Raw genomic sequence first — 16,210 nt, 5'->3', positions numbered from 1 at the left:
GCTGCTCTTCAGCTGCAGTACCGAATCCATCCCCTGCTAGCAATTAAAATGATGAGGCAAGCAGTGAGCCTCCATGGTTTGCAGGTCTCTGACAGGTGTTCTATAGAGCAGATTCTTTGGAGAGGGAAAGAACATGGAAGATAGAAGAAGAGGCTGAGCAACCCTATCTTGGATCATCTTTGTAATGAGGGAATAGGAAGGACCTGCTGTGAAGAAATTTGCTGTCCTGCAGCCTTGCAATTATTATAATCTATCACTGTGCATGACAGAAATTAATGGAAGGAAATGAGAAAAGAAAAATGACTGCAGTTTTGTCTGAAATTTTAAGTAGTGGCAGAGTAGAGTCAGATGTACGCACATGAAGTCTATAGAGGTAATTTTTACTCAGCTCCAAGGCCATGTAGAGCAGATCTGCATTTGTTCAGCTGTGCAGGTAATTAGCAGAAGTGCTCATCTTTCCTGCCCTCTGAGCAAATGGCACCATGCAGATCTATAGTAAGGAAGCTGATGTAGTCATTTATGTCACTGCTGCAGTTTCTTCACACTGGAAATCAAAAATTTATTCCTTGCTCCTTAAATTGAATAATTGATTCACAGTGGCAGGAAATTGTCTTTCCTGTGTTGCAAAACTAATGTTGCTCAGCTGATTGACTTTAGTCCTTAAGGTGTCACCTCTTCATTCATGAAGATGATGAAAATTATTCTGCTGTGGTGATGCACAAGCCCAAAAGCCTGTATGTTCCTCTGCTGCACAGATGTGGAGAGGGGCTCCTAAGTTACCCCTGAACAGGACCTCATTGCGCTTCACCTTACAATTCTGCTACTAGCCACTGCAGAGCTGTGCTGATGCTGGATGGTAGACCTGTTCTTGTTCTACATGTTCCCTTCCAGACAGTATCATTTCTAGCACAATTACTGGTCTTATGAACTTTCCTGTAAATTTCACTGTAGATTTGGAGGAGGAGGGCATAATGGCTCCCCACTGTACCTTGCTTACTTTATGCGGCTAGAGTTGGCATAGGTTTTTATCCAGCCATGTTGTGTGAAAGTGAGGGGTGATGAAACACCCTGAGGAGGATCTTTTCTGCTCTAGTGGGATCCATTAAAGCCTTTTTCATCCTGTACAACTGTAGGGAATGTAAGGACTAGAGCCATTATTTTTATCTTTTGGAGATAAATAAAATGTCATCATACTCTATGAGAGCAGTAAAACCTCAGATCACATAGCTTCTGTATTTTACTGCAACTTTCTCTGACATACAGACAAAAACTTGCAGAGATTTGACTTTGAAGCCCAAAATGGCTGGTGAATGCAGGCTCACCTGGAGATTTTGCATATGAGGCATGGAAGCAGGAGAAATTAATCAAGGCGTATGAAGCCAGGAAGAAATTGGAGATGATGGGAGCAATGGCATTCAGTTCAGCTGCAAGACAAACACACACGGACGTCAGACAGGCACCAGTTTCTAGATTGTTGGATAGCTTTTTCCTGACAATGCATTAAATCTAGACACTGTCTGAATTTGTCATCCAGGGAGAGCTTGGGTGGTGGTACTAATTTATGGTACCACATTTTCCTGTGGTACTAATTTAAGGCCACCTTGATATACCTTCATTCATATTAAGTAGTGTCTGCTGATGCTGATTTTAATAACATTATGTGCTATGCAAGGTTATACTTGATACTCTGATTCTACAGACTGGCTCTTAGTGATGTAGATCTCATGTAAATTTCAGAATTTTAAATACATTACTGAGAGGACAGTTATGCTTCACAAAAGACTTACAGTTAAAACTTACTGGTTTTGCTTTTTAAATGGCAATCTGAATTCTCTCTACTAAACTTCCCATTTATTTACTGTCACACAGTTTGAATTTCAAATCTTGGAAAAACTAATTTAAAAATCCCCACACCCATAAATATGGTAGCTGGGATTTTCTATCACCAATGCTGGCAAACTGGGATTTGCTTTGGAGCTGACTGTGGGGAAGGCTTGAAAGAGTAGGCTTCCTAATTATTTCAGAATTACCTGAGAGTTATGTGCAATATGAACTAGAAAACCATTTTCAAAGTTGATGACTTTGCCTTATTTGAAATATAAGTTCTAAGCACTGCCCTCTTCCAGCAGAGTGAACAGAAATTGCACCAACTCTGCATCTTTGAAAATGAGGCTGTGATAGCATAGAGATGTCACTAGAGTCCCTTTTGGTTTCTTTTTGCCTTCTTTAAGAATAATGGAATTGCCACCAGGGCTTTGAGTGTGCTTGGGCTTATGTCAGAGCTTGTCTGACTGGAAATTTTTCTAACCATAGCTAGTAATTGTATTAAAATACTATTTTATATACTTTCAGAACATGAGATTGTATACAAACCAATCAAAATGAATGCCATAGCAATCACGAAAGTGAGAACATATCCCCTGATGGGCTCGTTGTTTTTTCCATATCCTTTGGCAAAGAAGTGGAGCCCTTTGTAGACGTTGTCCTTGCAAAGAGCCTGGTAAACAAATTAGAAATCAGAAATTAATTCTGCTAATCAGTGCTTTCTTGCATCAGAAGCTCACTCTCTGTGAGTGACAGCTTGCTAGATTTTGCTAAACAAAAATTAAATCTATCTTAGTGCTTCAAGTACATCTACTGCTATGGCATGTAAACATTCAAATAAAGTTTTAAGCCAATATTCTACTATTCTATTATATAGCAGGAAAACAGAAGCACATGCATTTAGCACTTATTCAGTGCTCTACAAAAAAGATTAACTGAATAGCTGAATGAATGGAGTCTAAATTGGAGGAAACTGAAGTGCAAATCAGCGGCTTGGTGTAAGTTGTACAGGTTATCTTTCTGTCCCATTCCCTCTGCTCCCTTTCTGGCCACGTTACTGCTGCCCAGACAGCTTCTGGACTGTCTATTTGAGCACACCTCCCTCCACATGAATCTTACAATCCTGAGGTCTCCTGCATATTCCTGGCACTCTTGTGCTTACAGGGAGCTTTCACTAAGAAGACAGAAGTGGTTCTGAAAGTAGCCTTGGTATAACAAGCACACGTGTATCACCTGCTCCTGCAGCAAAGCTGAGCTCTGACCAAAGGAACATTATCACCCTTATAAGAGGGTGATAAGACCTGTCTATTTCTGTTGGAAAACGTTCCACATATTGTTTTCCCTGCATCTTCCTCCCAAATGTGTCAGTGTTGTTTAAATATATATCACATTTGGCACATAGAGTTCAACTAAATTTTATGTCTTTGAAGTAAAACAGAGTATAAGGAAAGGGATAGTTGAATTTTACCTGGAAAACTTTGGGTGCACTGACAAGAGATGCTAGAGCTGATGACAGAGTAGCAGAAAAGATGCCAGCTGTGATGAGAGGACCAAAGCCAGACACCATGCTCATCACCTTTAGGGAAAACAAAAAAAACCAACAACAACAACAACAACAACAACAAAAAAAAAAAAAAAAAAGGAAAAAGAGTAGTCAGGCTTGCATTTGGATGCACTTTTTGATCACAGACCCATTTTAAGTACTCTGTTTCTACATGCTTCTGCTTTTCACAGTTCTAAATTCAATATACTACAAACCAACTGTGAAGTAGGGAAATACTATTATTTCTGTTTTAGCAAAAAGCAATAGAAGCATAGCCAAATTTTTATGCAAGTACTCAGCTGTTTGCTGAGGCAGATGACTACTCTGTGAGATTTTCTCAACTCCTTTACTAACTGGTTGCTATAAGTAACAGCCTCTAGTTGACAGGTAAATAGTCAGCTTGTAGCAAGATGAGGAAAATGGAAACAGCAGGAAAAAGCACCAAAGTATGAAATGTGGTTGGAGGCACCTTCTTTGGTTTGGTTTGGGGTTTTTTCCTTGATTATTTAATATAGCTAAAAAAGAAAGAAAAATGCCTGATGGTGCTGGCTTAACAACAGTGCTGCGAACAGTAATGATGGTCACCCTCAGGCTTCCCTCAGCCCTCCCAGAGGGGCTGCACTGGCCTCTGTGACCGCTGAAACAAAAGGGTTGTTCAGAAGCACCAGACAAGGAAACTAAAAGATGAAGTGGACAGATGTGATTGCCAGATGCTTTTTGGTGTGTAGGAAGTACTCCAGGAAAGAAACCAGTTGATCCTGGAGATTTGTCAGATGAAGGCATATTTTTTTCTGACTTTAGTCTGGCAAAGATAAATGCAAGAAGTGAAACTCTGTTTATGGCCATAGGGAGGCCACTGATTTTAAAGATTGCCCTATGTCTGGGCAGCTGAACTGAGGTGGAGTGAGGATGGCAAATGATCAAGAAATGAAGGAAAAGTAGTCTGTGACAGGAACAGCAGATCTCTTTTAAGGTGGTTACCCAGCCCTGTCATTTAGCAGAGCCAGCTGGGAAAAAAGCAAATGACTTTGAAAGCTACAAATGGCTAGTTGAAAAGCAAGTGCAGGTGGGTGGTGAGCTCCTCTTGTGGGCCGTGAAGCAGAGGGGCTGAACAGACATCTGGGAGCCGTGGTTGTCAGGCTGCAGAAGAACTGCTTTACTTTGATGCTTTGACTAAGCTTTATTTTGAAGAATAAAAATGGCAGTCTCTCTCTGGCCTAGAAGAAACACCGTCTTACTTCTCACTTGATTTTTCACTTAACTATTTTAGGATACTTTTTTTTTAAGAAGTCAGAACTCCATTTTTTTTGTACTGTGGCACAAATTTTAACAGTGACCACAGCACCCCTGAGGTAAAATCACATCCATGTGTGAAGAGCAGTGAGATGAGTTGCTCATCTAACAGGACTTCCTGAGGTCTCTCTTGAGTCTTGATTTTGAGTTTGAAGATGTTACAACACCTACTGCTGTGTGGTACTTGTTGAAAGAAGAGGTAAAGACCTTATCAGAGTTCTGGGAAGGCTAGTGATGGACAGTATGAGGCAATGTGGAATGTAGGGGACTTTTCCCTTTGATTATTCCTATAGTTTTTTACTTTTTTAGATAAAAGTGAATGTCCCGTTGCAGTTAGTTTCCAGCAAATAATGGTTTTGCATGTTTGTACTTAGCTATTAATATATTTCTTATGATTATATGTATTATCTCATTAAAACCTGAAAATTATTCATCAGCCCATAATCGCATGGCTGACTTGCACATCTGGAAAAATCATAGCCTAGGCTGCAGGCTGATGATCCATTGCAGCTCATTCCAGGTACAACTGTATCATTGATGTTCCCAGTAGCATCTCGTACAACACAGGAAGCTGTGGAAACAACAATATATTATTATTATTTTCCTTCCTCGTGACATCGGAAGAATGTTCTTGACACACTTTGATTCTTAGTCTGCACACATGTTGTACAACTGCTGCCTTAGTCTCATCCCAAAGAGCAATGTTTCATGTTGGGTAGAAATTACTTCCCTGCAGTGTGGCTTAGTTTCTCATGTTATCTGTAAGCAAATATGTACTTCTGTTACTTTTAAAATAATCAGCCAGTTGACTAATGAGAACTAGCATATTTCTGAGAGTAAGGAACCAGTCAGAGATCAACAATAAATTGACTAACTCAGAATTATATTGTCTGCCTGTGACTGCTTTTACAAGTGTCAGTATTCAAAGGAATCAGGTCAGTGAGGGTCTTGGGTCTAGGCATACACTTTTTTTTGTTTAACAAGGACACTCAGTTGCTTTAGAGACCCAGATCCTCAGCTGTTCAAATTGTCATAGCCCTACTGATAACCAATATAGTGAGAAAAACTTTAAACAGGAGAAATTACCTATATTATTTTTATTTATTTTGTATTTATGCACTTTTTTTGCTTGCCACCAGAAATGGGAGGAAACATATGGAGTTAACTTAGAGTGCTGATCTTAACATTTTTAGCAGCCAAAATGTACATTTATATGATATCTTCAAGTATGTCAAAAACATTGTTATTGAGAGTCCACAAGTAACCATTACCTATTTGGCAAAACAATATGCAAATAGAAAGAAAAAAAAAAAAAAGTATTGCACTGAAAAGACAGCTCTGAAGTTGAAATACAGCTATTGCTTGTGAGAACAGAACAATGCATTAACAAATTTATAATAGAAAGTGAAGAATGACCACTTCAACTTTAATTGCAGGGGAAATTTAGATCCAAATAATCTGAGCTGTAGCTTGACTTGAGTATTCTGCCTTTTGCATATAATATGAGAATTGCAAAAGTCAAGACTTGAGATTCATCTCCCAGAAAAGGGAGTACCCTGGAAGGCTTTCATGCAGTATTGAGGATTTGTTAATAAGGCAGAGTGTAGTTTTCAACCCTCTTTCTTATAGTACTATTAAAAGAGAAAAAGAAAAATCTTTTCCTTGAACAGAGATTTATTTGTACCCTTGTAATGAGAATTTAATTACATATTCCTCCAACACAGTTCATTACTTCAGTACAGGTCTCCGTTTTTCTCTTGTGTCCATTTTGTTACCCCACATTCCAACATTGTAGAACACCTAGTCATGTAGTGCATCTTCTTTACTTTAAGACAGGCAATTGATTTCTGTCTTTGACATATATGTGATAGTTCCACTGGGCTAGCCCTTGGCTAGCAGCCAGTGCAGTCGTTCACGTACAAAATGTGTGTGTTACCCTGTTACTTATGAGTGCTTAGTAACACTAGTAAAAGCAAATAGAAGCCATGTGGAATTTCAGTGTGAATAAGGAACAAAACATCAGCAGATTTATCAGAGGTTCCTTTAATCTTTACTATGCTCATGGATACTATATGCTAGTGGTCTTTGTCACTGAATCAAATGCAAAAGTGATCATACAGTTATATGAAAATCCAGCTGCCAAACAGGACTTTTGTTTCTGCTGATTGCTGCTTTTTTCCCAACTGGTTTTACATACAGTAAAGTCAAAACATGTATCTCTCTACATAATAAATCCACAGGATGAAAAAGCAGTGAGATTAATAATTAATTTGCATACCAGGCTTTCAAACTTTTTAACTGTATGAAACAAGACATGAAGTAGAGTTTCTGTACTTACCTGCACATATTGCAACGCCAATGTAAGCAATTGTTGTAATCAGAATGGCCAGCATCGTTCCTTTGGGTATCGCACTTTGTGGATCCTTAAAACAAAGCAGCACCAAAAAACACCGTGAGTTTGTGTGCTCTAGTCTGATTGCATTTGAGTGCTAGGGAGTCCTGCCACATTGTGATATGAAGATGCATTTAGAGAGTAGATTTTTGTCACTTAGACCCGCACCAGCATTTCCTGTCCTAGCATGTAGATAGTGAAGCAGTTCTGTGGTGCAGTGCTCCTATCCTGAACATACTGAAGTATATTCTACAGGAGCTGGGGTCGCATTTATAGCAGCAGGAGAGTCCTGAGCTCTGCATTTCTGGGAGCTCCAAGCTCTCTTCACATTGGAATGGGCTTTATTTTAATGTTTAATGATATAAATGGGTAAATAGTTACTGAACTAACCATCAAACTCCTGTGGATGACAAGACGAGACCATTTTTGGTTAATCGCAAGATAGATGCAGATAGTCACCCTGTACAGAATACAGTACTTTTGTGATTAGCAACTAGTAATTGTTAGTTGTATCTTGATAACAGGCTACTTCCTGTCACTGCTTTGACTTTTAATTTAGATAATTTAATAAGGCTGGATCACAATGCTTACAGACTGGCTCACAACAATATCTGCTTCATTCGTGCAACTGTAAGTAAGAGTCTGAATATCTGCATTATACATTGTAATTTTAAAGGGGATTTTAATACTAGCTGACTTTACAATTGTGTGTGTGTGTTTGTACTAGGAAGCGCATTTTATGAATTGTCTTTTTAAGTTGGTTTAGCAAGGATTTTTAAGGCAAAGATGCATGGAATGCATTTTAAGCCACAGACTTTTGTACTTTTATAATTATGCTTATTGCATGGGCTAAAAACCAAAACACATTTGGAGTGTCATGTGAAACATGAATGACTGACTTAACTGTGTTAATAATTAATATAATTTTTAAATGAGGTAAGGATTTATTGAGCTGAAAAATGATTGCAAAGTCACTTCAGCTACATAAGACCTTTTGCCCTCAGATCATGGTAACTGTAATTTATACAGTTCTAGTGTGCGTGTCTTGGGTCATTGTTTTTGTGGAGTCTCATGCTGTAATCTTAAACACACTAACATTAGATCTTAGGGTCAAAGTTTCTTATAGCTTTACAACTTTTAAATTTTATCAATAATTAAACACATATTTAATATGCTGTTAGCACTTCAGAGCCTGTTGCAGCACCCACTGAAGTCACTAGGAAGACGAGCTGTTTCTGTAAGCAGGCTTTGGACTAGGCCACTACTTGAGTGTGTAATGGCTACGGCAGTATGTACGTAGGTGTTTGCAACAAATTCTAAAGAAAGTTTGATTGGTCAGTTTTTACACTTTTAAAATACTTCTTAGCTTGTCTTTTAGATTTCTGGAGAGGCTGGTTAATTTAATTAGACCTATCTAATGCGTCTAAACATGCTCTGTAGGGAATCTGCAGCCTGGAGGACTTGGTTATAGAAATCCACTTATTGTAAAATAGAAACAACTGCAGAGAGCCAACGGGAGAACCCCTTCACTTGGTCTGCTTAGACTCTTTCAAATAGCTCATGAAAGAAGTGCTGCTGCTTTGGGAGCTTGCCATGTATAGAGAGAACCATACATGGGAAAATAATTTATTTTTTTTAATAAAAAGATGGAGATTATGTGAGGCTGATTCAGTCTCACTGGACAGAAGTACAATGATTTTTGTTTTTTTAATTAAAAATGGAATCTCATAGATGCTATTAGTGTCTCATTTTCTGCATATTTCTCTCTGTGCTTGGCTTCAAAAGCAGTCCTCTGAAAACAAAGGAGACAATGCATGCAACTCGGTGCGAGGAAGGGAAACAGAACTGGCTGTCAGGGTTGGTAGGATCTGGTGAACTTGTGATTACTGTGCCAATAGAGAAATAACAGACCTTTGGTTGAATCCTTAAGGTACACAAGACAATGGGTCTGTATGATAAAGCCAAATAACTTCATTTGACATGCAGGGCTTATCTAGGTAAACCACATCTTTTTGGTGCCCCTTTTTTTTTCCTTTTTTTCTTTGATTTTTTGGGGGTGATTTTGGAGGGGTTTTGTTTTTTGTTGTTGGTTGTTGTTTTTAGTATTAAATTGCAAGATGTGAGTTATGGATACCCCTGGTGCATTTCTGAATTCCTTGTAGTATTATGAATTATTGCATTACTCCATATTTACTGGAGAAGTTTTGCCAAATGCTTTGCTCAGCTTTGAATTACTTCAGCTTTGCGTTTAGCTTTAAATACTCTTTGCATTAAACACACCGTGCAAAGTCATGAAAACTAGAGGGCACTCAAAGTTAAAACCAAATTCCTGCCTCTAATTTACCAGTATGTTTAGACACTGGAAATATAATCTCGTACAAGTGCTATACTGCAAGAGGAGAGTGGAGACCTGACAGAATGGCCACAACAAGACAATTGGGCACCTTTGGACCTCCTTTCCCTTGCTCTTCAGACTCCTTTCTTTTGTCACAGCTGCAAACCTGCAGCTTTCCGTTTGAGCAGCAGTAGTGACATGGGATTGGGACATACTTGCTTTCATTAACTGCTCTGTTTGCTCTGCCCTTGCTATGACCCTGCATAGAAAAAGCTGGTCTCTGCTGATTCTTGTGAGTACAAACATAAGCTTTACAGGTATGCTTTTTGGGATGATGTTTTAGAGATTTTGCAAAAGAAGAGTGCCAAGAGATACACATGTAATTTATCTTATGTCATGTGCTGCTAATGGACCATTAATGGTATATTATTACAGGTTATTGAAATGTACTTTTAAATTATACAATTCTAAATGTAGTAATTTGTGTAAATAGCCATAATGTATTATGAGAGAAAATGTGAACTGATGTTTTAAAATAATAAAGCAGGTAGTTAAAAGTGAGAGTTCTGCTTCCCAAAATAAGACGATTTAAAACTGAATACAGTGTTGATTCATAATTTGTTTTCTTGTTCTTTTTTCAACCTACAGCTAGTATTATGAAGTTAATGAAATACGTACTTTCAGATCTCCTGAGATATTGGCTCCTGCAAGAATGCCAGTGGCAGCTGGGAAAAAAATGGCAAACACCGAGAAAAATCCTTCTCCACTTCTGAAATCTGGTCCAAAGTTTTCTGCAAATATCGATGCTGCAAATATAGGTGAAAATGAAAATACCACCAGGATTTTATTCCAAAGTTACTTAATGAAGGAGGTCAGTAAGCCAGACATTCACGTCTGGATGACTGGGTTTGAATCTGTCTCTTATCATAAGCAAAGTGAATTTGATTTCCTTAGTCTGGTCCCCAGTAGGATGTGCTTGTCTGCATCTCAGCTACAGATCCATATTGAAGTGACAGCAGTGTCACTACAGCACTTGCACTTAGCTCTGTGTAAAACTTTGTCTGTGCTCTGCTGATATATAAATGACTTGTGCTGCAGCTAACTGTGCTGTCAGCTTCAGCAGCAGCAGACAGACTCAAAATTAAAGATTAAATGAATTCCCTTGGTTTGCAAGCTGACTTAAACTCAGGCAAAAGACCCTGATCTTGCAACCTTTTTCAGTGGAATCCTTAACTCAGTATGAAGCCAAAAAGAATGCAAACTTACTATTTTATCATGGATAGCAAGATTACTTGCCTTGGTAATTAAAAAAGCCTCTTGCCTTCTTTTCGTTGTTGGTAGGAATGACTGTCCCAATAAAGAAGTTTGCAATGGCAACAAGGAGAACGAATAGAAGAATAACTTGAGCCTATTAATAGAAACAAAAAGATTTTCCTGATGATCTTAATTTGCATTGAGTGTGGAGATGGCTATAGAGTAAGTTATCTATATGTGTTACCTATGGCAGATAACCAATTTCTATAGTTTTCAAAAATACCAGGAATCAAGATAGCTGAATCAGCTAATGACAACAGCAGATAGTTTTTAGTAAAGGGGTTATGAAATATAGACTTATAATTTAGTTTTATGTTAGTTTCTTTACAAGAAAAGGCAAAATGAAACAGCTAATGCATTAATAAGAAGTATAAGACATTTTTATATTGTTATTAAATTTGTTTAGTTGCAGTGGATTGTCACTTCAAGGGTTATAACATCTAATTGTTTTTCTGATCTCTTTTACAAGTAGTTCTAGTCTCCATCACAGTAGAATGTAAAAAATAAGGGTGCTATTCTGGACCTGATTTTGATAGCTGTATTCCACCCTCTAAAGTATTTCCATTTGAATTTCCATTTTGAACTTTTTTTTATAGGTGAAGGAATAGCAGAAATCATTAGAGATTAAGGAATGGATAGCAAATAGAGCTCTTCTGCTGAGTAGGGCTTGAGAGAGTACAGTGATAAAATCATATATTGTTTTTACTACTGTTTACTCTGTCAAGCTGCACCAAAAATAAGGGCAAAAGGGGCACTTACCCAAGGCTCTACATGATGCCATGAATTATAAAAATCAATATAATCAAGCTGTCTGCAGAACACAAACTTCCTCTTCCCTTTTAAATGTATGTTCAAGGAAGCGCATGGAGTAGTTGTGCTTTCATTGAATGTAATGATTAAACTGCTATTGCTTTTCGAAAGATTAAGCATAAACTGAAACTGAGTGCTTTTGAAAATTCCACCTGTTATATATCATTCCTCACACACAAATGCTGTACAGTAGTCTAATATACTGCTTTCTGTTATGTTCTTTTAAAGATTTACCTTTGCTTCCCATTCCATGCCAGCAACAGAGATGCCGAGAAGACATACAACGGTTATGGTACCTATTATTCTGATGTCATTGGACTTATCTACCATCAGTGTATCACTCTCCTGAAAGCAGGAAGAAATGTTATTAGAAGCAGTCTTTCTCTGCCCATCTGGTGGGATCAGGTAACAAGGTGAAATAGAAAGCAGTGAGCTGTCAAAGTTTCAGAGATTTGTGAGGCCAAGTGTTTGTACTACATGTTCCACCTGGATCTTTGTAGTTGGGGTTATTTGGCTGTCTAATTGGATGTCTGTTCCTGTTCTGATTTTTAGATTCTCATTGAGAAATGTATGAAATATAGTCATAAAGTAGAAATAATGTAGAAGCATTCTATGGCATGTTTAGACAGACCAGGTTCTTCCTGCTAAAAATGTCCCTCCAGCCTCAGCTAAAAAGTATCACCACTTAAACAAATATATTATGTAAAACAAACCCCAAAACAAAAAAACCCCACAAAACAATTTAATCATATACATGAAACATGTACATTTACCTTAAGAAGTTCTACAACTGTTTCAGCAAATCCAACTACATACATAGCAACTGCCACTGCGTTCGCAAAAGCAAATATGAGTCCTATAGAGCCACCAAACTCTGGGCCTAGACTTCTTGAGATGAGATAGTATGCTCCACCTGCAGACAGAAATGTTTGTTATTTCAGCACAACTAAATGCTCAGGATTTGCTCATTTTTCTCACATAAATAATACTGCAGGAATCTCTGCTTTTGGCCTAACAAACATAATCAATATTTTCCCTATATTAATAGAGGACACTGACAAAAAAAGGAATGTGCTTCCTACTGGTTCTGCCTTCAGACTATTCTGTATGCCTTTCTATTGCAGACATCTTTTTAGTGCATATTAGCATGCAAAACTGGACCTTCAAATAATTTTTCATGGTATATAATACAGTAACACAGAGCAGAAAACCTCGCTTGAAGACAGGTTCTAACTTACTTTCCAATGTTAGCATGAAAGATCATATTCTATGGTACATTGTTAAAGCTCCAGCATAGTAATGCAGTGACTCTTTAATCTTTTTTGCCTAATACCATAATTGGAGCATATTACTTTGTCAGTTAATTATTTAATCTCATCTCACTGGCACTTAATATTTATTGTCAGGAAGTGTTTAAGATCATATACACTTTAATTTACTGTTGATCCATTGAGAGAGATCACTCCAGATTTATTTATTATTGCTTTGCTTATAACACAGTTATCTCAATTCCATTTTTTTTTCTAATACAAATCTGCATATTTTTGTATTTTTCGTGAGATCATATTTACTTACCTCCTCTTACAACTCCATTAGTGCAAATGGCAGACATGGAGATACCTGTTAATGTTGTTACTACTACACTCAGAGCAATAACTATGATTCCAAGACCTGAAAGATCCGAAAAAGAAAGTATATTCAAGTGAATTCAAATACCTGTTCTAAATGACGTAGTAAGAACTTGCCATTTTCCACAGAGGTTAGAGCAGACCAGTTATAACTTTAAGGCTCTGAAATGCACTAAAACTTTGTTTCATAAAATACCTGACATGCACTTTTCCAGCAAAATTAATTACTCATCATCCAAGGAGTGGCTGAAATGTAAGAAGTTTTATAAATTGAAGATATCCACTGATCTGCATCAGTCTTTTAAATGAGAGGAAGAGATGCCTCATGCTCAGTTTGTCCATGGATGTCCAACCTGGAATGCTCTGTATAAGAAAGACCTGCTGAAAGGTAACAGAGGAACTCCATGAAAAGCCAGAAGCCATCCCTCGCTCAGAAGTAGTCAGGAACATCTGAAATGTACTTCACAGACTGAACTGAAATCTGGGATTTATTAAAAGTGACAACTCAAACATGCCATAAATTGTGATTAGGGGTGGTTAGAATTGTTACCTTCCAGTTCCTTTAGATGTACCATTTGGTTTATCATCCTTCTGGTCTGCCTCATATGAAAATAATACATAAAGACCTTTTTGGGCTTGAAAGCATTAGTAACCCTAAGATTTTTACCTCCACGGACAAACCCATTAGTTGCTATTGCAGAAGTTGACAACCCAGTAATTGAGGTTACCATCGTGGCAAGAAGAATTATGATTACTCCAAGACCTGTCAGTAATAAGAAGATAAAATATTTTACTCATGTTCCATGATTCCTACAAATCATTCTCTCTTTAAATTGAATTTTCAGGCCAGAATCAGAGCAATAAACTGAAAAGACAGTTTGTTGACCACTTGCAGTTTGCAGAACATTTCCAAGGAGTCCATGTCATGGTAGTAAATTACTCCCATCAGTCTTCAAGCAGTGATTCTTTCTGATAGGAGTACCCTAGCTAGAAGTTCTCATTATTTTCAAAGGCTGCAGAAAATGAGCAAACAGGTTTCCCTTGGCATGGATGCTTGTATTTGCCTTTAATACACACCCTGTCTGTTTAAGTGAAGAGATCAACACATTAACCAGATCTCTTAAGAATGCTGCTGTTTTTCATCAGTTAATTAAGTATTGAATCAGAAAAAGACTGACTGAATAGTTTCATAGTGCACCAGGACAAAGAGTCTATCAGGTAGAGAGACAAGACCTTAGTGCAAGCCTTCTATATCCTTACTTGCCAAGCTATCAAGTGCTGCTCTTCCCCACTCTCTCCTCATCTCCCTTTTCCCCCACAAAAAGTAGTTTTACTCTAACACAAGACAAACATTAGAAAATGGAAATATTGCTTTTTAGATTCCATTTACTCTAACAGGTGACCTGTAATGTATAATCTTAGTGAAATTATATATTTTTTTTAATCTGAGATCACAAAATTGTATAATTAAACAGATATAATAAAACATCTGAAGATCAGTGATAGGTGATTAGTTGTAGATGAATTTGGTTTCAGTTTGAGTAAGACTCTGAAATCTAAGTATGTTTCCAGTCTTTGGTTATACGGTCAGGTTTCTGTTAACTGTAAAACTGCCTGAAGCTAGAAACTCTACGAGTAGTAGGTGCCTAATATGATTTAGAATCAGAGAACCATTGATTGGAAGTGACTTCTGAAGGTCTGTAGCTCAGCCTCCCAGTCATAGCAGAACTATTGTCAACACAGGATTAAATCAGTGATGGCTTTGGTTAGCTGGGTCTCCCATGACAAAGATCCCACAGCCTATTTGGATTACGTGTTCCAGGGCTAGACTACCTGCCCAGTGAAAAAGTTTTTCTTTGTGTACAAACTGGACCTCCCAAGCTACAATTGCGGCCATTGATTCTGTTATATTTTCTGTCACTACCGAGAAGAGTTTGGCTCTGTAGTTCCAGAACACTTTCCCATTTCAAGTCAGGTGAAGAAATAATATGACATTTAAATCTCAACTTCATTGCTTCTATTCCTATTTCTATCTATGAGAGGAGAGGGGAAAAAAAACCAAAACAATTATAGTTTGGTGCCAAACATGGAATTAGTTCTTAGTTTTATCTGAACTTGCTAATGTTTATGCAGTAGCTCTCTTGTTTCCATAAGGTACATAGGTCTTCAGTGTGGAACTGAAGATTATATATTGCTTGTAGCAATGTTTATTGACCAGGGCTCATCCAAATTGAAACTTGGATCCCACAACTGACATCCAGCTAGAAGTACTACAAGCATATTGATTTATCTGCTGTATTTCTACCTTCCAAACTCCAGATCAGATTCCTGACTTCAGTTCATACTGGATGGTTATAGACATCCAATCCCCCCAAGAATGTTCTTTGCTGCTTAAATTACAGCCATGTTATCAGAATCCTTTAAGGCAGAGCAATGTGATGTTTGAGATATAAATGATATATAAGATAGTGTAGGATATTTAAAGTGATTTGAGCATCAAATAAATCATGTCTATCCTATTGACTTCTGAACTCTTATTATAACTAGTCATGCACCGATTTTGTATGCAGATCTATACAAAAAAAATCTAAATGATCATTCCTTTTGGTCAGCTACCATAACATAGAAGGATATTGTTAAACCATGCAAATTTTGTGCCTGATAAGTGGATGAATATGACTTTTAAACAGGTGTTAACTCTTAAGTGGAATAAGCTAGACACATTATTCTTAAAGTAGTTTTAAAATTATTTGGTAAGTGCATGTGCACCGTAAGGAGTATTTTTCCAGGATTTTTTTTGGAATTTCACAATTCATGTTGTTAATGTGTATATGATAAATACAGTCAGATTCAGTGAGTAATATCTGGTTGGGAAGGCTTTGATGTTAATTGTTAAAAATATTTAAACATCTAAGAAGAAAAGTGCATAAAATAAAGTGACTCAACCAAAACATAATTGCAATATAACATAATGTAACATAATTGTAATATTCAGGGGCAGATTTTCAGTTAACATAAACTCGGTGGTTTTCCCTGCCTTTGGCTAACCATTCCATGTATAGGTACAAATA

General features: G+C 37.4%; 1 protein-coding gene across 1 annotated transcript in view; it reads right to left on the bottom strand.

The window, feature by feature from the left end:
• Positions 1-16,210, bottom strand: part of SLC12A1 (solute carrier family 12 member 1) — a 51,031-nt gene that overhangs the window by 23,303 nt on the left and 11,518 nt on the right. The window contains exons 5-14 of the mRNA XM_010175446.2: positions 13,087-13,182; positions 12,285-12,424; positions 11,746-11,856; positions 10,684-10,795; positions 10,066-10,193; positions 6,999-7,083; positions 5,080-5,231; positions 3,293-3,400; positions 2,374-2,497; positions 1,323-1,424 (exon numbers count right to left, since the gene is read on the bottom strand). Coding sequence (XP_010173748.1) covers positions 1,323-1,424; positions 2,374-2,497; positions 3,293-3,400; positions 5,080-5,231; positions 6,999-7,083; positions 10,066-10,193; positions 10,684-10,795; positions 11,746-11,856; positions 12,285-12,424; positions 13,087-13,182 — 1,158 coding nt within the window. The remainder of the gene's footprint in view (positions 1-1,322; positions 1,425-2,373; positions 2,498-3,292; positions 3,401-5,079; positions 5,232-6,998; positions 7,084-10,065; positions 10,194-10,683; positions 10,796-11,745; positions 11,857-12,284; positions 12,425-13,086; positions 13,183-16,210) is intronic.

The sequence above is a fragment of the Antrostomus carolinensis genome, unplaced genomic scaffold (genome assembly GCF_000700745.2).
Source record: "Antrostomus carolinensis isolate BGI_N321 unplaced genomic scaffold, ASM70074v2 scaffold23959, whole genome shotgun sequence".
NCBI lineage: Eukaryota > Metazoa > Chordata > Aves > Caprimulgiformes > Caprimulgidae > Antrostomus > Antrostomus carolinensis.
Note: the sequence above shows the minus strand (reverse complement) of the source record. Positions and strands in the feature narration are given on the sequence as shown.